Source organism: Antechinus flavipes, chromosome 1 (genome assembly GCF_016432865.1).
Source record: "Antechinus flavipes isolate AdamAnt ecotype Samford, QLD, Australia chromosome 1, AdamAnt_v2, whole genome shotgun sequence".
Classification (NCBI taxonomy): Eukaryota; Metazoa; Chordata; class Mammalia; order Dasyuromorphia; family Dasyuridae; genus Antechinus; species Antechinus flavipes.
The window spans coordinates 255,518,665-255,542,205 of record NC_067398.1 but is presented as its reverse complement, the minus strand read 5'-3'; the positions used below and the strand labels follow the sequence as shown (position 1 = coordinate 255,542,205).

The 23,541-nt window shown below is 36.6% G+C and overlaps 1 protein-coding gene across 1 annotated transcript in view; it reads right to left on the bottom strand.

Annotated features, from left to right (window-relative positions):
- The window catches only part of ADAP1 (ArfGAP with dual PH domains 1), a 176,718-nt gene that overhangs the window by 127,988 nt on the left and 25,189 nt on the right, over positions 1–23,541 (bottom strand). Inside the window, exon 2 of the mRNA XM_052000571.1 lies at positions 7,574–7,704. Within this exon, the coding sequence (XP_051856531.1) occupies positions 7,574–7,704 (131 nt within the window). The remainder of the gene's footprint in view (positions 1–7,573; positions 7,705–23,541) is intronic.

The following is a 23,541-nucleotide window of genomic DNA, read 5'->3' as shown; positions in this document are numbered from 1 at the left end:
TTTATACACACAGAGATATACCTATTTATAGGGGGAAAGAATCATATATAAATATATATCAATATATAAATGGAATTTTATATATATGGAGTATGTTTGTATATATATATATATATATATATATATATGAATATATACTATACAGAGAAAGAGATATTCCTTTGATTTGTGGACCATAATTAAGATTTTATGATAAATTCCATCTGATTAACCATTATGATTTTGTTCAAAGAATTTCTGGTTTTCAGATAGCACTAAGTTAATGGGCTAGAAGCAGTCTCAAGAGGCAATTCATCATTTCCATAACTTTGCTTCCATGCTATACCAGTACCAATTCCATGAGGATTATGGTGCATACAATGGGCAAGAGTGTCTATTTAGGCTCTGTAGAAATGAAGTTTCCACAGTTGCTACAATAAAATGGATGGTGCATAATCTGCTGACAGCCCCTAAGTTTGAACAAGTAAACCAATAAACAACTGTTGAGTACCTCGTATGCTCAAGATCCTGTGTTAGGACCACTGTGTACCTGTTTTGACAACACACAAGAACTACTGTGACCTTGTACATAGGGAGCTGGTTTCAAAGTCAGCCAGATTTGGGTTCAAGGCTTGTCACTCCAGCATTCTCACTATGTGACCCTGGGCAAGTCACTTTAACTCTCCTTGTTCTAAGCAACTCTATAACTCTAAAGTGCCTGGGAAATGCTGGCCTACATTGGGAGAGAGAGTCTCCTTATGTCTGAATTTTCTTGTTTTTATATAGTCCTTATTCCTATCTTATGTACCCAAATGCAAATTCATGTTATAAACTATCTAAACCCATTGAGAAGTCCTATAAAATCATCTAGCCAAACTTGTAGCTATGAGGTGTGTATGGGAAATATGCTTTTAGAAGAATGTTTATTTCCTCTACAAGGTTTCATTTGGCAATAAAGATGGAATCTGACTATAATGTCAAGGGTGTGGATGACAGATATACTCATTCACACATTTTATGTGCCTAAAAATTCAGGTGGACTAGTAGATAATGTGCTGGACCTGAAAAGTAAGTGTTTAAATTTGTTTTTAGTCATTTAGTAGCTGGCTGTGTGAACCTGGTGAAGTCCTTGTAACAATAATGTTTACCTCTCAGAATTGTAGTGAGGATCAAATGAGATGATAGTTGTACAGCTCTTTGTAAAACACAATAGTGCTACATTAGTAGTAGCTACTGCTTTTGTTACATTTGTTATTATTTTGACATGCTTATTTAAATGAGCTAGAGGCAGGTAGGTAGTTCAGTGGACAGAGTATCAGGACTGGACTGGAATTAGGAAAATGTGAGTTTAAATCTGGCCCTAGACACTTACTAGCTGTGTGTCCCTGGGCAAGTCACTTAACTGTTTGCCTTAGTTTCCTCATCTGTAAAATGAGCTGGAGAAAGAAATGGCAAATGACTCTATCTTTGTCAAGAAAACTCCATATGGAAAGTGCCATTCATACCCAGATAGAGAACTGTGGAGAATGAACGCTGATTAAAGCATAATATTTTCATTTTTGTTATTGTTTGTTTGCTTGTTTATTTTTTCTTGTTTTTTTTTCCTTTTGACTTGATTTTTCTTGTGCAGCATGATGAATATGGAAATATGTTCAGAAGAATTGCATGTTTAAACCTATATGGGACTGCTAGTTCTCTTGGGGAAGAGAGAGGGAAGGAAAGAGGGAGAAAGAAAACTGGAATACAAGATTTTGCAAAGGTGAATGTTGAAAACTATCTTTGCATGTATCTGGAAAAATAAAATATAATTAAAAAAAAGAAAACTCCACATGAAGTCATGAAGAGTTGGTTATGACTGAAAGGACTGGACAACAACTAAATGAATAGATTACAGGAATGCCGAAGCAGAGTTACTGAATTATAAGCTTCATGAGGTTCAGGGACCTTGTCATAGCTAAACTTTGTGTTCCAGCAGCAAGTAAAGTTCCTAATGCACTCTTGCCTATGTGAACGGAATTATTTCCTGAATATCAAAGAATCATTCTGCTACTATTTTTTATCTTGCTTTAATGCCCTGAAACAAGCTATCCTACTTCTTAATTCCTCCAATAGAAATGGTACATGGGCTATTCCATTTCCTAACTCTTTTGCTAGAAATAGCACACAGGTTATCCCAATTTCGGATCCTTTCAAAAGAGTGGGCATAATCCACAAGGCTATCCACTTTCCAATTCCTCCAACAGTAAAGCTACACCACTTTCTAACTTCTTCAGGGAACACCACACACAAACCATCATTTTTCCTTCTCAAGTTTTCAGAACTGGCTGTAGATAGTTATACTGTGCTTGAGTAACTGGTTATCAAGCGTCCAAAATAGACTACTTTTAACAACAAAAATAATATTGTTAGCATGTATCACTGAATATTAAAATCTTCCAACCTAAACCTTACGGTACTCTTTATTGATCAGGTGGACCAGTTCAGCAGACATCACAGTGCTGAGTCTTTTCCAGGGCCTCCATTTTTTATATCTTTTTAGGATGGATGAAGTGTCGGGGGGAGGGGAGGACACACTGAAAAAATTTACTTTTCCTCCAATTACTAGGTTTCCTGGCTTTCACATCCTTTTATTTTGCATTGCAGGACCGAAAGTAGAATTCTTAAGATCCTTCCTGAAGTTCCCACAATATTCAGCTCAGGACTTGATATAGATATGCTCGAGATGCTTGAGAAAAATGAGACCACGACTTGAGCCACCATCCTTTGCTCCCTATTTTCTGGTAATGTTCTTTATGTATTCTCTCCCCCCACCCCAATTCTGTCTTCCTCTCCATTTTTGGAACTATGACCCTATACAATTACACCAACTCTGCTACATAGGGTATATCAATCTACTTCCTTACAGACCCATTCACAATTTCTATAATTTTTCTATATCAAAATTTCTCTTCCTGGTTACCACTTCCCTTTATATATTGTTTCCCCTCTTAGAATATAAGGTCCTTGAAGACAGGGACTACCTTTGCTTTTCTATTTGTATCTCCAGTATTTAGTACAATACTTGGCATATAGTAATTGATGAAGAAATGCTTTTCCTTCTTTCCTTCCTTCCTTCCTTCTTTCCTTCCTTCCTTCCTTCTTTCCTTCCTTCCTTCCTTCCTTCCTTCCTTCCTTCCTTCCTTCCTTCCTTCCTTCCTTCCTTCCTTCCTTCCTTCCTTCCATCTGTCCATCCATGAATCAATTTGTCCCTGCCAAAATGGGTCACCTGGTTTGATTTGCATTCAGACTTTCACCTCAGAATACCACACTAGCCATTCAACCTTTGTCTAGTTAGTGGTTGAGTCAGTCCTGAGACAAACAGGGACTCCAGTTGTGACCCTCCCCCACTCATTCCTCTTCAGAGCAGAACAAAACCAAATGGCATCCACAGTGATTAAATAGGGTGAGATGTCTTTAGCATAAGTCTCTTCTGATGTAAAGACTAGACCTTAGTCTATGTGGAGTTAAATGTAAATGTAAAACATCTGTTTCTACAGGGCAGGAACTGTTTCCTTTTTGTCTTTGTATTCCCAGTACTTAATATTATATGTAGTACATTGGATTTTGTATTTCTCCGTTTGATTGTAAGCTCCTTGAGGTCAGGCATTAGCTTTCTTTTTTCCTCTTTGCATCCCTAGTACTTAGAAAAGTATGTTGGATACAGTTAAGTGTTTAATAAGCTTACTGGCTGTAACTAGCTGGCACTTAATAAATATTTATGAATTGAAGAATGAGGAAAGTAAATAATCTCAGAGTTCCCTTTCTAGCACTAAACTCTATGATTCCTGGGTCTTTTCTATTTCAGAAACATGGTAGAACCTCATTTGATCTGAGTTCAAACCCTGCCTTTGTTATTCACTAGGTAATGTTGGACAAATGGCTTAAAATTCTTTGAGCTTCAGATTTTTCATCTGGGTAATGGAGATAATAAAAACATCTAGATGACAGGATTATTATGAAGCTCAAATGAGATAACGAAGGCAAAGTATTTTGTAAATTGAGTCATATTACTGTAAGTTGGTATCAGGAGTATGCTAGTAAAGGTATAAACAACTGGCTGATGGGGAAAGGGAGATGCATGGGATAACAAACTTTTCATCTGTATCATTGACATTTCTTCATCACTTTCTTAAATCTAGACCAGAGGTATCAAATACTTAGTCTAAATGTAGATGAGAAATATTTAACAAAATAAATAAAATATAACAAAATATAAATGATGTAAATTTGTGGTTTTCTAAGTCTATATGCAGCCAATGAAATTTTTAATGTACAGTTTAGTAGTCCCCATTTCTATCAGAATTTGATACTACTGGTCCAATTAAAAAAATGATAAATCAAATTCTCATTTGCTGTATTCGCCGATTTCCAAAATATTCACGTTTACATTGAAGATTTAACATTCTGAAGTCCAGTTCAGCTGGTTCTGGAATATCTGGAAATCAGTATTAAGAATAATGGACCCACACTTAACACCATATACCAAGATAAGATCAAAATGGGTCCATGACCTAGGCATGAAGAACGAGATTATAAATAAATTAGAGGAACATAGAATAGTTTATCTCTCAGACTTGTGGAGGAGAAAGAAATTTGTGACCAAAGATGAACTAGAGACCATTACTGATCACAAAATAGAAAATTTTGATTACATCAAATTAAAAAGCCTTTGTACAAATAAAACTAATGCAAACAAGATTAGAAGGGAAGCAACAAACTGGGAAAACATTTTCACAGTTAAAGGTTCTGATAAAGGCCTCATTTCCAAAATATATAGAGAACTGACTCAAATTTATAAGAAATCAAGCCATTCTCCAATTGATAAATGGTCAAAGGATATGAACAGACAATTTTCAGAGGATGAAATTGAAACTATTACCACTCATATGAAAGAGTGTTCCAAATCATTATTGATCAGAGAAATGCAAATTAAGACAACTCTGAGATACCACTACACACCTGTCAGATTGGCTAAGATGACAGGAAAAAATAATGATGAATGTTGGAGGGGATGCAGGAAAACTGGGACACTAATGCATTGTTGGTGGAGTTGTGAACGAATCCAACCATTCTGGAGAGCAATCTGGAATTATGCCCAAAAAATTATCAAATTGTGCATACCCTTTGATCCAGCAGTGTTTCTATTGGGCTTATATCCCAAAGAAATACTAAAGAAGGGAAAGGGACCTGTATGTGCCAAAATGTTTGTAGCAGCCCTGTTTGTAGTGGCTAGAAACTGGAAAATGAATGGATGCCCATCAATTGGAGAATGGCTGGGTAAATTGTGGTATATGAATGTTATGGAATATTATTGTTCTGTAAGAAATGACCAGCAGGATGAATACAGAGAGGACTGGCGAGACTTACATGAACTGATGCTAAGTGAAATGAGCAGAACCAGGAGATCATTATACACTTCGACAACGATATTGTATGAGGACATATTTTGATGGAAGTGGATTTCTTTGACAAAGAGACCTGAGTTTCAATTGATAAATGATGGACAAAAGCAGCTACACCCAAAGAAAGAACACTGGGAAACGAATGTGAACTATCTGCATTTTTGTTTTTCTTCCCGGTTTATTTATACCTTCTGAATCCAATTCTCCCTATGCAACAAGAGAACTGTTTGGTTCTGCAAACATATATTGTATCTAGGATATACTGCAACATATCCAACATATAAAGGACTGCTTGCCATCTAGGGGAGGGGCTGGAGGGAGGGAGGGAAAAAAAAATCGGAACAGAAACGAGTGTCAATATAAAGTAATTATTAAATAAAAATTAAAAAAAATCAGTATTAGGAATAACTGGAAAACAAATGCTTCTCTGTACTTTGTGGTTCAGGGATTAGAGTACTCTTCACTAGGATGGGATTTAACTCCTGGAGAAGCAGGAATGGTTTTATCTGGAAGGATTCCAAATGATGCTTTATTGATCTAGAACAATTAACCTTGGCCAGAAATCTAAAAATCCAAAGGCATTTTACTGGGTCCTCTCTTTTCAGAGAGAGAGGTTCAAATAGAAGAGAGATTTTTGTTTATTTTGTTTCCCTATGAGATAATGTTTTCTAGTATGATTAGATTCTAGTGGTGAAGACAAAGAATGGAGGCTAAAGGGAATTTAAAATATCTGATGTTCTCTGTTCTCCATCCACCTCCTTGGATTCTTCTCAAGGAAAATCAGTGAATAAGCACAGTATTTTATTAAGTATCTACTATATTGCAAGCACCATGCTAGGCACTAGAGATGCAAATTCAAATGTAGGACAGGTTTTGTTCTCAAGAAGCTTACATTTTCCTAGGAAAGGTGAGTTCACTGATACATAAATTAAGCAATTATTCAAAAACACAGTGATAGGAGTAAGAACAACAGTAGTAACAGCTCAGGAAATTGGAAAAGGTATATATTTTAAGTTTTATTGTTATTTTTTCAATGATCACTTAATTATTCGTCTTTCTTCCACCTCTACCTACTCACTGGGAAAAAAAAAAAAGAAATGGGGGCAGCTAGGTGGCACAGTAGTTAGAGCACCAGCCCCAAAGTCGGGAGAACCTGAATTCAAATCTGGTCTCAGACATTTAACACTTCCTAGCTGTGTGACCCTGGGCAAGTCACTTAACTCTAACTGCCTCAGGGGAAAAAAGAAGTTAGAAAGGAGACAAGGAAGGAGGGAAGAAAGAAAGAAAGGAAAGAAGGAAGCAAAGAAGGAAGGAAGGAAGGAAGGAAGGAAGGAAGGAAGGAAGGAAGGAAGGAAAGAAGGAAGGAAGGAAGAAAGAAAGAAAGAAAAAAGGGAGGGAGGAAGAAAGGAGGAAAGAGGGGAGGAAGGAAGAAAGAAAGAAAGAAAAAAGGGAGGAAGGAAGAAAGAAAGAAAGGAGGAAAGAGGGGAGGAAGGAAGAAAAGGGAGGACAAAAGAGAGGAAGGAAATAAGGGGGAGAGAGGAAGGAAGAAAGAAAGAAGGAAGGAAGGGAAGGAAATAAGGGGGAAGGGAGGAGAAAGAAAGAAGGAAGGAGGAAAGAAGGAAGGAAGAAAAGGGAGGACAAAAGAGAGGAAGGAAAGAAGGAAGGAGGAAAGAAGGAAGGAAGGAAGGAAGGAAGAAAGAAAGGAGGAAAGAGGGGAGGAAGGAAGAAAGAAGGGACAGAGAAAGGAAAGAAAAAAAGGAAGGAGGGGAGAGAAAGGAAAAAGAGGAAGACAGGAAGAGAGGAAGGAAGGAAGGAAGAGGAGCAAAGAAAGAAAGAAAAAAGTCTTGCATCATATAAGCACAGTCAAGTACATTCTCCCATTGGTCATGTCCAAAATTCATTTCTTATTCTGCATATTAGTGCACCATTTCTCTATTATGAGATGGGACACATTTAGGAAAACCTTAAAAGGGGGCACCTGAACTCAGAAGTGGAAGATATCACAATGCTGTGCATGGGAAATAGCAAGCCCCAAGTAGGCCAGTTAAGGCCCCTGCCTCAACTCCAAAAACTCCAAAAAGAGCTCTGATACCTTGTATTAGTGTGCCTACCAGAACCCACCCAGGATCTAGACAAGAAAGCAGACTTCATACCTCTATTTGTGCTTCATCCCAAGCATCTAAACGGACTGATTTCACTTTACTGACATTGGGGATATTGCGGTGTATTCCTGAGCAGCTCAGGCAGATGAATACTCCAAGGGTGTAGGAGGCCCAGTCAGGATCTAGAAAAGAAATAAAAAATAATAATAATAGTAATGATGATGATAAAATAATAGCTTTGTATAGCATTTCTAATGTATAAATTTTACTCTTATTTATAAGTATCATCTTTATAAATATCTTATTCTAAGCTTACAACAATCCTTGAAGACAGGAAAGAATTATCATTCTTTGTGTTATTATTAATGTATTATATTATTCTTCTCATTTATACCTCAAGAAACTGAGGCAGATAGATCAACTCTATCTGTTGAACTAGTCATCAATCAGAATGGAAACAAAAGAAAGTATGGTATACAGAAAAAAAGAATGAGATAATTAACCAGCAGACCTGGCATTTTTTGCAACAATTATTTGCTTGGCATTATTTGTTGTTGCAAAAACAACTAAAACAGAAGAAATGTAAAGTCCAACAGTGAGGGGAACAGTTAAACAAATTGTGCCACATTCATGCAACAAGGAGCAGCTAGATGGTGCAGTGGATCTGGAGTCAGAAAAACTTGACTTCCTCAGTTCAAATCCAACCTAGCTTTTGACTCTGGACAAGTCACTTCACCCTGTTTCCTTCATCCAATAAAATGAGCTGAAGAGGAAAATCACAAACCATTCCAATATCATTGCCAAGTATACTGAAGTCAGACATGAGTGAAATAGACTGACAGCAATAACAACCACCACCCTATAATGTCATTAAGATTTCTAATAGCTTTTTAGTAGAATCTCTGGAGTTCTCTAGATATACCATCATATCATCTGCAAAGAGTGATAGTTTGGTTTCCTCATTGCCTACTCTAATTCCTTTAATTTCTTTCTCGACTCTTATTGCAGAGGCTAGTGTTTCTAATACAATATTGAATAATAATGATGATAGTGGGCAACTTTATAATGTCATTAAGATTGAGGGAAATGAAGAAATTGAAAGAAATCTAGAAAACTCATGAAATGATGCAAAGAAAAAAAAGACAGTGGCAGAGTTACAGACCAGCTGTAACCAGGAGAATGAATGAATAAACCAAGAAATTGAATGGCTGGTGACTGAAAAAATTATGACTGAATTTTCTGTGCTGAGATTCCCTTATTTCAATGCAACAGTTGCAATGCACATTTAGTTAGTTACATTGATGTTTACCCTTAAGTTTATAATAAATCATTTAAAAATATTGCCAACAATGTTGCTCATAACTCAAAACTTCTGCTAAGTGAATCATATTTCAAATGCAAAAGGGAAGCTAATGATTTAAAAGAATTCTATTGTGAATTCTTTTGTAAAATCAATAATCCTTTTATAAAGCTAGCCATCATTCTCTGAATTCATATTTAAGATAAATACAGGTGTTCATCCCTGGCACGCAATAGAGAAAATAGTGACTATAAGGATTATAGGATCATAGATTTAGAGCTGGAATGAGACCTCAGAGGCTGAAACCTACCCTCTTGGTTTATGGATGATTAAAATAAGAGCATTTATATAGCACTTTAAGGTTGCAAAGCACCTTACAAATATTATTTCATCCTCACAACCACCCTGAGCTAGATGCTATTATAATCTCTATTTTACAGATAAAGAAAGTAAGGCAGATAGAAGATGAATGACACGCTCAATCACACACTTAATAAGTATTCTGAGGCTGGATTTTAACTCAAGTTTTTGTGACCCCAGCATTCTATCTGCTTCTGAAGGAAGCCCAAAGAGATTAAGTGATTTACTTATTATAAATCTTTTTGTAAAGATCCTTTGAGACAAATAACTACTACTCCTAAATTCTTATTTTTGTGTAAATAATGATTTCCATATATGAGGTTTGTTTAAAAGTTTTTTATATGTGAGATTGGTTTAAAGTGAAGTATGTCTCCATTCCTGTTGCCTCTACTTAATTTTAGGGCATTCACAGAGCATCTAATCTCAGGTCAGTGCATCCACAAACAGGAAATAACCCATGTGCCTCATTGGACAGGTGAGTAAATGGAAGAAAACCTTTTACTTTCACCTATTTTGACTTTATCCTCTGTCCAAATCTACCCTCAAGGGCCCAGCCCCTAATGACTCAGACCCAAATTAGAGACTACTGTAAAAAATGAACAGGATTCTTGGATTTTGTGTTCTTTCATGTTCGCACACGTCCCTGTCACTCAGAGACTGCAATCACAACCTATTCCACTCACAAGAATTAAATTAGGCTCATAGGTCAAATGAACAAATCTTTAATGGTCCTCAGGCACATGCCCAGACCTGGGCTTTGGGCTATATAAGTTATAGAAGAATGAGTCACACAGCTTCAAGCTTGGGTACATCATAAAAGATAATCTTGCTCAGAAGAGATAACCCTTCACCTGGTATGTTACCTAGCCCAGCTTCTTAAATTGTTGTTCACAGCCCCATATGGGTTCTTGTAACAATGTGGGGGTCACAAATTTGTGATTCATTATCAGTAAATGTTTGATTTGCATACCTATTTTATATATCTATTGATCTGGGATTATATAGAAATTTCTTGGGTGAAAAGGGGTCATGAGTGGAAAAAGTTTAAGAAACCTGACCTAGTGGGTTCTGATTTGGCTAGACATGGAACTAGACTGTGTCTTCAGTTCCTTCCAATTCTTTTTTATACTATAATTTGGGTTTGGTGGCACAGATGGACAGGGTACAAAGTGAGACAGGTAGGATCTCAGGATGAACAAAGACACAAAAAGGATCCTATGACCCTATGAATAAATATAACCTAACTTGGAATAGTAAGAAAGCCAACCTGAATAAGAAAACAAAAGCAAATTTTCATAGATACATATCTCTAGAATGAACTTCAAAGGCTATCTAATACAGATCTCTTAACTTAGAGATGAAGAAACAGAGACCCATGGGACATGCCCAAGGTCACAAAGGTGATAAACATCAATAGTGGAGGGTAGGAGGTGATAAGGGTTAGAATGGGACTGGGTAGAAGGTCTTAAAAGTTGTGGTATATGATAATAATGGAATACTATTGCACAATAAGAAATTATAAACTCATTGATTGTAGAAAAAACATGGATATATCTGCACAAAACACTGGAGAGAATAAGCAGAACTAACATTGTCTACAGTAACAGTTATAATGTTTTAAAAGTAACTTTGAGCAACTAAGTCATTTTAAGTTTTAGAAAAACTCTGGTTACAAAAGGCCTATGAAGGAAGATACTATCTGTACCTAGACAAAGAAGTGAGAATAGAAATATGTATATAATTATTTCACACACACACACACACACACACACACATTTGTGTCTAATGGTAGCTATCTCTGGGGAAGGGAAGGGAAGAAAAAAAGAGTTATAAAATAACTTCATTACATATTTAAGAAGAATAGTAGTTCTACATAATAGCATTACAAATCTCATATATAACCATCTTGTTTTTATTCTACTATGCTAAGGAAATGCAAGTTTTATTTCATAAATTAAAAAGAAAAGAAGAAAAAATGAGAGGGAAAGCATGCTGTAAAGATTTCCGGACACTGTATCAGGATCTCACACATTCTTGGCTTCCTTCTTCATCATCATCATTAACACAATGAAGGACTTATTATATGCCAGACACTGTGCTAAGTAACTCCATGTGTGGAATTTTCTTCCTCCTGGTCTTCCTGATTTCCTTCAAGCCTCAATTAAAATTCTACCTTCTAAATGAAGCCTTTCCCTGTCCACCTTGCCTCTTACGCCTTCCTTCTGACATTATGGCTAATTTATCCTGGTGATATTCTGTCCATATATTTATTTGCATTTTTCTTTCATTAAAATGTAAGTTGCTTGAGGGCAGAGACTGAGTACTTGTTTTGTATCCTCACGATTAGCACAGTGCCTAGTATATTTCAATTGTTTTTCAGTCATGTCTAACACCATATGACTCCATTTGAGATTTTCTTGGCAAGATACTGGAGTGATTTGCTATTTCCTTTTCTAGTTCGTTTAACAGATGAAGAAACTGAGGACAAATGGACTTAAATGAATTATCAGGGTTACCCAGCTAATAAGTGTCAGAGGCTAGATTTGAACTCAGAAAGATGAAGTTTCCTAGCTCCAGTCTGATATGATCTATGTTCCATCTACCTGCATGACCAGAATACATTAAGTGCTAAATAAATGCATGTTTACTTGACTGGAGATACAAAAAGAGGCAAAAATGAGGTACCACATTGTAATGGAGGAAGACAATGAGCAAACAATTTCATTCTTTTTCCCCAGTAACCTCTGGAAAGATATTCTCTGCATTCCCTGCTTAATAATAATAAAAAAAAATTGGCAACGGTGCCCCAAAATAAAACAGACCTTAGAAAAGAGAATAAAAAAATATGTTATATATAAAAATATAAACTAACATATAATAATAAAAGAAAATAAGTTATCTACTGAGGAGTGTATTCCTCCCCTGATAGGCAATGTCTTGGAGCTGTCTCTCTCACTAAGCACACTCCCTATGCAATCTTCTTTCTAACAGAAATGTCATAATTTGTTTATTCTGTTCTAGTCATTATGCTAAACATTTACACTACACAAAATAGTCATTATTTATGAGGAGTCAAGAGCCTGTTCTCACTTTATTTATACATATTTAATGGATGGTTTGAATTGCAATTAACACCCAGGAATTATGGGAAGCAAGGATCTGGTGAAGGAGAAAAATGAAGGGTCAGCCACATTTGATCTATGCACAAGGAATATCTCCAATTTAGAGAGAGAATCCCTCCCCAAAGCTATTACGGCAGCACCATTTGAGCAAATCTTGGGGTAAAGACTAATAAGGACTCTGTATTAATATCCCCCAAGCCCAGACATGCCACATTCTCACTTTTTATTTATATTCCCGGCCCCCAGTACAATGCCTGGCACACAGTGGGAACTTAATAAATACTAATTGATTGACTCATATTACTCCTGGATTTGAGTAGTAAAAAAGAATAGAAGCTGAGGAAGAAGATATTAAGAACAAATCACAATTATATTTCTGGTGCTTTACTTATAACAACATCATGAGATAATAAGTGGCAGTATTACTCTCCCCATTTCCCAGGTAAGGAAAGTGATGCTCAGAAAAAACTAGTAACTTTCCTATAGACATTAGCAGTACTGAGATCTTTATAGATACATTGTTCTGTTTAACATAGTGCCTAACCCTGAGTAGGTGTTTAAGAAATACTTATTGATGGATTGCTTGAGAAGATCCTAGATTTAGATGTGGAAGAGATATAAGTATTGAATAAATGTTCTCTTGTACTCTATCTCTCTCTTCCTTGCTCTTTCTCCCTCCCTATCTCTCTCTTTCTCTCTCCCTCCTTCCTTCTCTTCCTCCATTCTTTCTCTCTCTCCTTTCTTCTCCCTGTCTCCTTTTTTGTTCTCTCTACATCTTCCTGTCTCCATCTCCATCTCTCTCTATTTTAGAAGTTATATATCCCAACCTTTCATTTTACTGATGAGGAAGTGAGTCACAGGGGAAAAAAAAATTGATCTGCCCAAATTCACACAACTAATAATTATCTGAGAGAACTGAATTTGAATCCAGGTCTTTCTGACTCCAGATCTGGCGCTCTGTTCATTATATCACACTTCCTCACTAAGAGGAAGGGAGAAGATGAGAGGGACAGTCCAGATGGCAATACTCCAGAAATGACTCTCCCCAGAGAGTGAAGAACAAAATATCAAAAAGAGGAACCAGGATTATCTTTCACTTTCCATTGTCCCTCCCACCCAACATCCACTCCAAGCTTGCTAGAACAACTAACCCATGTCTCAATATCTAAAGCCCTGTCTAATGGAAGAGACACTAGAGTTGATCCATGTGGTTGACGTTAAGAGAGAAGGTCTAAGTTCCAATGGTCTTGTGATGAAGAGAACCATCTGCACCTAGAGACAGGACTATGGGAACACATCATAGCATTTTCATTCTTTTTGTTGTTGTTTGCTTGCATTTTATTTTCTCTCTCAGTTTCTTTTTCCTTTTTGATCTGATTTTTCTTGTGCAGCATATTTGTGGAAACATATATAGAAGAAATTGCACGGGTTTAACATATATTGGATTACTAGTCATCTAGGGGAAGGAGTAAGGAGAAGGGAGGGAAAAAATTTGAAACACAAGGTTTTGCAAGGGTGAATTTGAAAATTATCCATGTATATATTTTGAAAATAAAAAGCTTTAATTTAAAAGGGGAAGGGCTAGGATAAATAGGAGGGAGTCAAAATGATGAAGTCCTCAGTAATTGTGCATGGTTGGCAGAGAGAGACTGAGACACTGATGGAATGGTTCCCTGTGGCACACAGGGAAAGGACTCAGATAGACAGCAGTCTCCCACTTTCTGGGGGTTGTCCAGTCAAAAATCCAAGATATGTTAAAGCCCTGAAGTCCATCTTTTGTGGAGGTTGTGGGCAGCTTCACCTTACTATGTCCTGTCAGAAATACAAATCATGTCCCTGAGGTTAAATTTCCCCCATAAATCTGTCCATAGATCACATCATCTGTGCTTGATCCCTCTTGGGGTATAGCCTACCATAGAATTCTGCTTCATGCTATCTTTCCCTTCATCCTTCCTCCATGCCTTATGATGTCTCTCTCCCTATAACCAACTAACTATATACTCTCCCAACTCTATTTCATATTAATCATTCCCGGTATCTATTGTATCTCTTCATTTTGGCTCTAACCTCTTGTAAACAAATTTATGTTTTGCCAAAGAGAATGACCATTGTAACCCCAATTGCCTCCAAAATGAAGAATTGGTCATGAATGAACAACAATTATATATATACACACACACGTAATTTACATACATAATTACATATAAGTGTGTGTGTGTGTGTGTGTGTGTGTGTGTATTGTCTACACAAAGTAATTTATATGTTTTATCCCCCATTAGAAAGTGAGTTCCTTGAGGACAGGAAAAGTGGTTTGTTTGTTTGGCTTTTTTTTTTTTTTAACCTTTCTTGGCATCCCCAGCACTCACCATAGTACCTGGCATGTACTAATAGATGATCATTGAGTAATTTGTTTAACCCAAATAAAGTGGGGTACAATGAATTAATCAATAGAAATATCACTAGATTTATAGTCAGAAGAAGTGGATTCAAATCTTCTCTTTGCCACTAGCTCCATGTGTGAACTTGGGTAAGTCAAGTCAACAAGCATTCATTAAGCATTTACAATGAGTCAGGGCAACTTAAGTGCTGGGAATACAAAGAAAGGTGAAAACAACTGATGGGGTCTCTGCTTCTTAGTAGCTGGGCAGATCAAAGGGAGGTGCATTAATAGGAGAGGAACTAAATTACTGTAATAGTAAATAAATAAGCCAAGATACTTCCTAAGGCAAGCAGAAAGAGCATGGACAAGATCATATTGTCCTTAAGTGGGCCTTTATTGCAGTAGGCCTAGATGAATTCCTTGCACTGATAAAATTATCAAGATCCCATAGTAACAGTATCCAATTAGAATACCAAATTAGGATATCAATCCTGAAGTTATTTTTCTCCTGTAAAAGAATCTACTGGAACTCCACTACTTGGCTAACTCCTTAAATGTCACAATAGTGGGTTCATTAGGAACTCTGTCTCTCTAATGGTATCAAATTGATTAGCAACCTACTCTGTGCCTTATGGAGTCAGGTCATTGCCTCCTTCCTCCTTGTAAAGGTGAGTTCCTTAGGAACTGCTCCCCTTATGGCAGCAAGTTCTCTAGGAACTTTGCAAGCCTTATCTTTCCCCTGGTTATAACTAGTTCATTAGGAACTTGCCCTGCCTCATAGTATCTTCCCCTTGTTGCAGCATTCCCCCCCCCCCCCTTAATAGCAAATTCCCCTAGAGAACTTAGCCCTTGTCTATGCTCTTGTTAATGGCTAAAACTCCCTTTTGGAAATTAGCTCATTGCCACCAGCATAATAGAATCTTTACCTTTTGATTTGGAGATGATCTAAGTCTGCAAATTCTTTTGAAAGGCCTCATGATACCAATCCAAAACCCCAATCTAATTTTTGGGTCCAATTCCCATTCCTCAACATTTAATGGCCCCATGGAGAGAATCCTGGAATTCCAACATATTGTGTAGGTGAATGTTTTTGCACCCCTGTGCCATCACAATTACTGATATTCCCTAGAGAACTCACTAAAAAACTATTAGAAGTAATCTACAACTTTAGCAGAGTTGCAAGATACAAAATAAATTCACATAAATCATCAGCATTTTTATATATCACTAACAAAATCCAACAGCAAGAAATACAAAGAGAAATTCCATTTAAAATAATTGTCGATAGGATAAAATATTTGGGAATCTATCTGCCAAGGGAGGGTCAGGAACTAAATGAGCAAAACTATAAAACACTTTCCATACAAATAAAACCAGATCTAAACAATTGGAAAAAGATCAAGTGCTCTTGAAAAGGTCGAGTAAATACAAAAAAGATGACAATACTACCTAAACTAATCTATTTATTTAATGCTATACCAATCAGACTCCCAAAAAACTATTTTAATGACCTAGAAAAAATAACAACAAAATTCATCTGGAAGAACAAAGGTAAAAAATTTCAAGAGAATTAATGAAAAAAAAAACAAATGAAGGTGGCCTAGCTGTACCAGATCTAAAACTATATTATAAAACAATGGTCATCCAAACCACTTGGTACTGGCTAAGAAATAGAGAAGTTGATCAGTGGAATAGGTTAGGTTCATAGAACAAAATAGTCAATGACTATAACAATCTAGTATTTGACAAACCCAAAGTCCCCAACTTTTGGGATAAGAATTCATTATTTGACAAAAACTATTGGGAAAATTGGAAATTAGTATGACAGAAACTAGGCAGTGACCCACACCTAATACCATATACCAAGATAAAGTCGAAATGGGTTCATGATGTAAACATAAAGAATGATATTATAAACAAATTAGAAAAACATAAGATAGCTTACTTCTAAGATCTTTGGAAGAGGAAGGAATTTGTGACCGAATTAAAACTTGAAATCATTACTGATCACAAAATAAATAATTTTGATTATATTAAGTTAAAAAGTTTTTGTCCAAACAAAACTAATGCAGACAAGATCAGAAGGGAAGCAATAAATTGGGAAAACATTTTTACATTCAAAGGTTCTGATAAAGGCCTCATTTCTAAAATATATAATTGACTCAAATTTATAAGTTCAAGCCATTCTCCAATTGACAAATGGTCAAAGGAAACAAATAGACAATTTTCAGATGAAGAAATTGAAACTATTTGTAGTCATATGAAAAGGTGTTCCAAATCACTATTGATCAGAGAAATTCAAATTAAGACAACTCTGAAGTACCACTACATACCTCTCAGATTGGTTAAGATGACAGGAAAAGATAATGATCAATGTTGGAAGGGATGTGGGAAAACTGGGACACTGATATATTGCTGGCGGAACAGTGAACAGATCCATTGCTCTAGAGAACAATTTGGAACTATGCTCAAAAAGTTATCCAACTGTGCATATCCTTTGATCCAGCAGTGTTACTACTGGGCTTATATCCTAAAGAGATCTCAAAGGAGGAAAAGGGACCTACATGTGCAAAAATGTTTGTGGCAACCATTTTTATAGTGGCAAGAAACTGGAAACTGAGTGGATGCCCATCAATTAGAGAATGGCTGAAGAAATTATGGTATATGAATGTTATGGAATATTATTGTTCTGTAAGAAATAACCACTAGGATGACTTCAGAGAGCCTGGAGAGACATATATGAACTGATGCTGAGTGAAATAAGTAAAACCAGGAAATCATTATACGTGGCAACGATAAGACTATACAACGATCAATTCTGATGCTCGTGGCTCTCTTCAACAATGAGATGATTCAAACCAATTCCAATTGTTCAGTGATGAAAAGAGCTATCTACACCCAGAGAGAGGACTGTGGGAACTGAGTATGGACCACAACATAGTATTCTCACTCTCTCTGTTGTTGTTTGCTTGCATTTTGTTTTCTTTTTCAGTTTTTTCCTTCCTTCTTGATCTGATTTTTCTTGTGCAGCAAAATAACTGTATAAATATACAGATATATTGGATTTAACATATATTTTAGCATATTTAACATGTATTGGATTACCTGCCAGCTAGGGGAGGGAGTGGGCGGAAGGAGGGAAAATTTTGGAACAAAAGATTTTGTTCCTTAACCCTTGTTAAGGTTGAAAAATTACCCATGCATATATTTTGTAAATAAAAAGCTTTAATTAAAAAAAAACAATTACTGGCATTAAGGATTTGTTATTCAGTCATTTCGGTAGGGTCTAATTCATCCTGACCCCATTTGGGAACTTCTTGGCAGAGATACTGGAATGCTTTGTCACTTCTTTCTCTTGTTCTTTGACAGATGAAGAACGAAAGCAAGCAGGGTAAAGTGACTAGCCCAGGCTCACCAGAGCCAGTGTCTAAAGCTGGATTTGAATTCAGGTCTTGCTGACTCCATATTCAGTGCTCTATCACTGTGCCACTTAGCTGCCCCAGTATGGGATGAGTGCTAGACTCCCCCCACCCTCCTTACCCAAATTAACAAGTCAGAAGCAGCTTCAGATACAAATAGGAAGCATTTTTCGGTCCTTGCAAGGAAGTCCAAGTACACCAGCTGAGTAGGTACAGAGCCTTTCAGCTCCCATGTCCCAGTATTGTGCCTGGCCTGGAGAGCTGAAAATAGTGAATCATTAAATAGCAAAAGACTTGTGTTCAATAGATGGAATGAAAAGGAAGTAACCATTGACCAATGGTCAGCAATGCTGTCTTCTTCCTGAAGCTTAGACCTAGGATCTGACCTTTCTTGCCCTACACACCTCTGAGAATAGGGATCACGTGACTTCCTGAAACTTGGTCCTAGGGTCTGATCCAGTCCATCTCATAGACTTTTTGAGAAATCTTCACCTGGTCCCATTCATCCCCAAAGAGGAGATAACATGCAAACAACCAACAAAGAAGTAAGGCATATCCAAGACAAATTCCAGACAATCTCAGAGAGAAGGAAAGAGTTTCTTGCAAGAGACATGATTTTTAGATGAGATGCAAAGGTAGTCAGGGAAACAAAAAAGAGAGGTACAAAAAGAGAGATCAGTGAAGAAAGAGGCTGATCTCACTATAGCATTGAGAACCTGGAGAGGGGGAAGATATAAGAAAATCTGAAATATGGTAATGGGAGATTTTGGGGAAGGGAATCAGATTCCAAAGAGCTTTAAAAGCCAACAGAGAATTTTATATTTGATCCTAGAGGTGATAAGAAGTCACAGAGTTTGCTGAGTAACAGGAATGACATGGTTAGACCTGTGTTTAAGGAAAATCACTTTGACAGCTAAGTGGAGGATGGACTGGAGTAGAAAACTTGAGCTGATAGGTCAGCTCACCTAATCTGTCTGGGTTTCAGCTTTCTCATCTATAAAATGAGAGAGCTTAACTGTGGTTATTGTTCAGTCATTTTTCAGGTGAGTCTTTTGAATTTTCTTGGCAAAGATATTGGAGTGGTTTTGCTTTTTCCTTCTCCAGATCATTTTACAGATGAGGAAACTGAGGCAAACAGGGTTAAGTGATTTGCCCAGAGTCTCATAGCTATTAAGTGTTTGAGACCAGATTTGAACTCAGGAAGGTGATGAATCTTTCTGATTCCAAATCCATTGTGCTTGCTACCTACCTGTGCAGGAGCTGAGCTAGATGACCTCTAAAGCTCTAATTTGCTGAGATGCAGACCAAACTAAAGTTTCTCTGAAGAATATTCAGCGAATGAACCAGTTTGACCTGAATTCAAACAGATATACTGTACTTTCTAAACTTTTGGAACAAGAACACCAAATATTACCTAAACCAAAACTTTCCTGGGCCTCTGCCCAGAACCTGCAGACCAGGAGGAGGCAAAGAGTGAGACTCCAGGCAATTTTTGGCTAAGCCCCAAAGAACAGGTCTCAAAGGACTATGACCTCAGCCTCTTTCCTATTAGAGACTGGGTTTCTTTCAGGGAGGGCCTCAGATCCTCCAAAATTCTCTTTTTGAGGAAACCCCAGCCCTACTCTGCATCCACCACAAGTAATTCAATCCAATCTGACTCTTATTAAATACTTGCCATTTGTAAGACCTGGAAGCAGCACAGGGGTAATGGACAGAATGCTAAAGAGTTAGGAAGGCCTAGACTCAAGTACAACAATATGGCCCAGAAAAACTCTTGTAATCTTTGCATGCCTCAGGCAACTCCCAGAAAATTATGATAGCACAGTGTTATCAGTATTGCTCTAGGGAGTTTCCTAATTGACAGAAATCATAGATCCTTTATATAAAGCAAAGTTAAGTTTTTATGAAAGATAATAAACTCTGGTCTTTCATATGCAACTTTTCCAGGCCCTCTTTGTTTATGAATGATATTCAAGTTCATAATAAAGAAGTATATAAAAAAACCTTAATCCCTTTCTTGCAAATGGTCCTCTGCCAGACTCTCTCAGGCAGGTGGAATGCTCTAGATCCCTGACTTCACAAAGTTTAAAACTCTGAACTCTCAGAGATCAATCTACTCCAATCTTATTCTAGGCAGGAACCTGAGGTCCTTGAACTTGTCTTTTAATATATATAGGGAGATTGAGAACCATATTTGAATATCATTATTTTCTTTGTATTTTATTTTATGTATTTCAAAATATTCTTCTGAACTAATGCAAAATGAAATGAGCAGAACCAGGTGACATTGTACAAAGGTAACAGCAACACTGTGTGGTGGTCCGTTATGAATGACTTAGTTCTTCTCAACAATGCAGTGACCCAAGATAATACCGAAGGACACATGATAGAAAATGCTATCTGCATCCAGAGAAAGACTTGATGAAGTCTGAATGGAAATCAAAACATACCATTATCACTTTTTTGGAAGGTTTTTTTCCTTTTTTTTTTCATAATTATAACTTTTTATTGACAGAACCCATGCCTGGGTAATTTTTTATAACATTATCCTTTGCACTCACTTCTGTTCCGACTTTTCCCTTCCCTCCCTTCACCCCCTCCCCCAGATGGCAAGCAGTCCGTTACATGTTAAATATGTCACAGTATATCCTAGATACAGCATATGTGTGCAGAACCGAACAGTTCTCTTGTTGCACAGGAAGAATTGAATTCAGAAGGTAAAAATAACCCGGGAAGAAAAACAAAAATGCAAGCAGTTTACATTCATTTCCCAGTGTTCTTTCTTTAGGTGTAGCTGCTTCTGTCCCTCATTGATCAATTGAAACTGAGTTAGATCTCTTTGTCGAAGAAATCCAGAAAGTTTTTTTTTCTTTTTTGATCTATTTCTTCTTTCACAACATCACTAAATATGAAAATTTGATTGCACATATATAACCTCTATTAAATCAGCATTTTAGAGTGAGGAGAGAAAAAATTTGAAACACAAAATTGCTTGTTAAAAATTGTGTTTACATATAACATTGGAAAAAAATATTTTAAAAATTCTTCCAAGAAGATAGTCCACAAATTAAGGACAACAAAAAAGGTTAAGAACTCCTAATTTAAAGGAAGCCTTGAGACAGAAAATATTTAAAATGAAACTTAAACAAGACCTTTTTGTTACAGTTCAGTCATTTTTCACCATTTGGAGTTTTCTTAGCAGATGCTAGAGTGTTTTGCCTTTTCCTTCTCCAGCTAATTTTACAGATGAGGAAACTGAGGCAAATAGGGTTAAGTGACTTGACCAGGGACACATAGTCAATAAGTGTCTGATGTCAAATTTGAATTGAGGTCTTCCCAGTACCAGGCTTGGAATACCGTCCATTAAAACATCTAGCTGTCTATCAGAAACACATAAAATCATAGAATAGTTGGAAAGAATCTTAAAGTCCCAACCCTACAGAATCTAAAACTGGAAGGGAAATCAAAGATCTTCTAATCTATCCCTTTATTTTACAGGTGAAAAGACTGAAGCTGAGCGATTTAACTAAAATCACACAAAGTAAGAAGGCAATCAGCCAGTCAATTATCATTTATTAAGTGCCTACTATGGTAGAGATACAATGCTAAGTGCTGGGGATTGAGGGGCGGGAGGTGAGGGAGAGAGAGAAAGAAAAAGTGGGGAGGAGCAAAAAACCATTCCTTCTCTCAAGGGACTCAGACAATATGTAAACAATAAATTCGGAGTACTTTCAGAGAGAAGACATGTGATTAAGGAAGACTGGGAAAAATTTCTTGTAGAAGGTAAGATTTTAGTTGAGAACTGCAGGAAGCCAGGGAAATCAGAGATGAGAAGGAAGAAAATTCCTGGCATAATACAGTTCAGAAAATGAAGTCCCTTGCAGCCAGCTAAATCATTATGATAGAGAAATGCAAATTAAAACATTCTGAGTTATCTCCTCATACTTTTCTGATTGGCTAAGATGACAGGAAATGATAATGTTGAATGTTAAAGGGGATGTAGGAAAATTATAACATTAATACATTGTTAGTAGACTTGTAAACTGATCCATCCATTCTGGAGAGCAATTTTGAACTATGCTCAGAAGGACTATCAAACTGTGCATACCCTTTGATCTAGTGGTGTCTCTTACTGGGTCTGTATCCCAAAGAGATCATAAAAGAGGGACAAGAACTCACTTGTGCAAAATATAGCAATTCTTTTTGTGGTGGCAAAGGAATGGAAAATGAACAGAGACCCAACAACTGGGGAAAGGCTGAATAAGTTATGATATAAGAAAGTAATGGAATACTATTGTTCTCTAAAAAATGATAAATATGCTGATTTTGGGAAAGTCTGGAAAAATTTACATGAACTGATGCTGAGTAAGCAGAACCAGGAAAATATCGTACGCAGTAACAAGATTGTGTGATGATCAACAATGGTAGACTTGGTTCTTTTCAGCAATTCAGTGATCCAAGGCAATTTTGAATGGAAACTGCCATCCACATTCCAGAGAGAGACCTATGGAGACCAAATGTGGATCAACATATACTATTGCCACCTTTTTTCTTTCTTACAGTTTTTCTCTTTTGTTCTGAATTTTCTCTCTCAATCTGACTCATGGAAATATGTAAAAAATGAGTGTATATGTGTAACCTAAAAATAAAATTTAAAAAGAAGTGAAGTATAAATCAAGAATATGAATGCTCAAAGTCAAGAAAACCTGGGTTCAAATCAAGACAGGTACGTACTAAATGTGTGACTGGGCAAATCATTTAAATTTTCCATGACTCAATAGTGTAAAACTCAAATGGGAACCACCAAATTTTACATAGCCTTCATAGACAAAGGTCTGCATAGTCAAACTACAATGTTTCCAGTAGTATTGTATGGTTATGAGAGCTGGACTATAAGAAAAGCTGAGCTCTGCAGAATGCATACTTTCCAACTGTGGTAGAGAAGACTTTTGAAAATCCCTTGGACAGCAAAGAAATCAAATCAATAGATACTTAAAGAAATTAACTCTGACTGTCCATTAGAAGGACAAATACTAAAGCTGAAGCTTAAATACTTTTGCCATTTAATAAGATGGGATTCATTGGAAAAGGCTTTGATGCTAAGAAAGAATGAAGGCAGAAGGAAATGGTAGAATATGAGATGGATAGATAGTATCATGGAAACAACATACATGAACTTGGACAGACTTTGGGAGATAGGAAAAGGCAAAATGGCCTGGCCTGCTATGATCTATGGCTCTGGAAGAATCTAATATTTCTAAAATATAACAACCCTTCTGGCTGCATGTTGACCTAAAAAAAACCAAACCCATATATTAACATAATCTCTGCTCTGTTGAATTTTTATTAATTGTTAAATATTTCCTAATTACATTTTAATCTGGTTCCTGGCAGCACTACAGAATGTTGCAGGCCGTTCAACATCTCTGCTGAAGGCT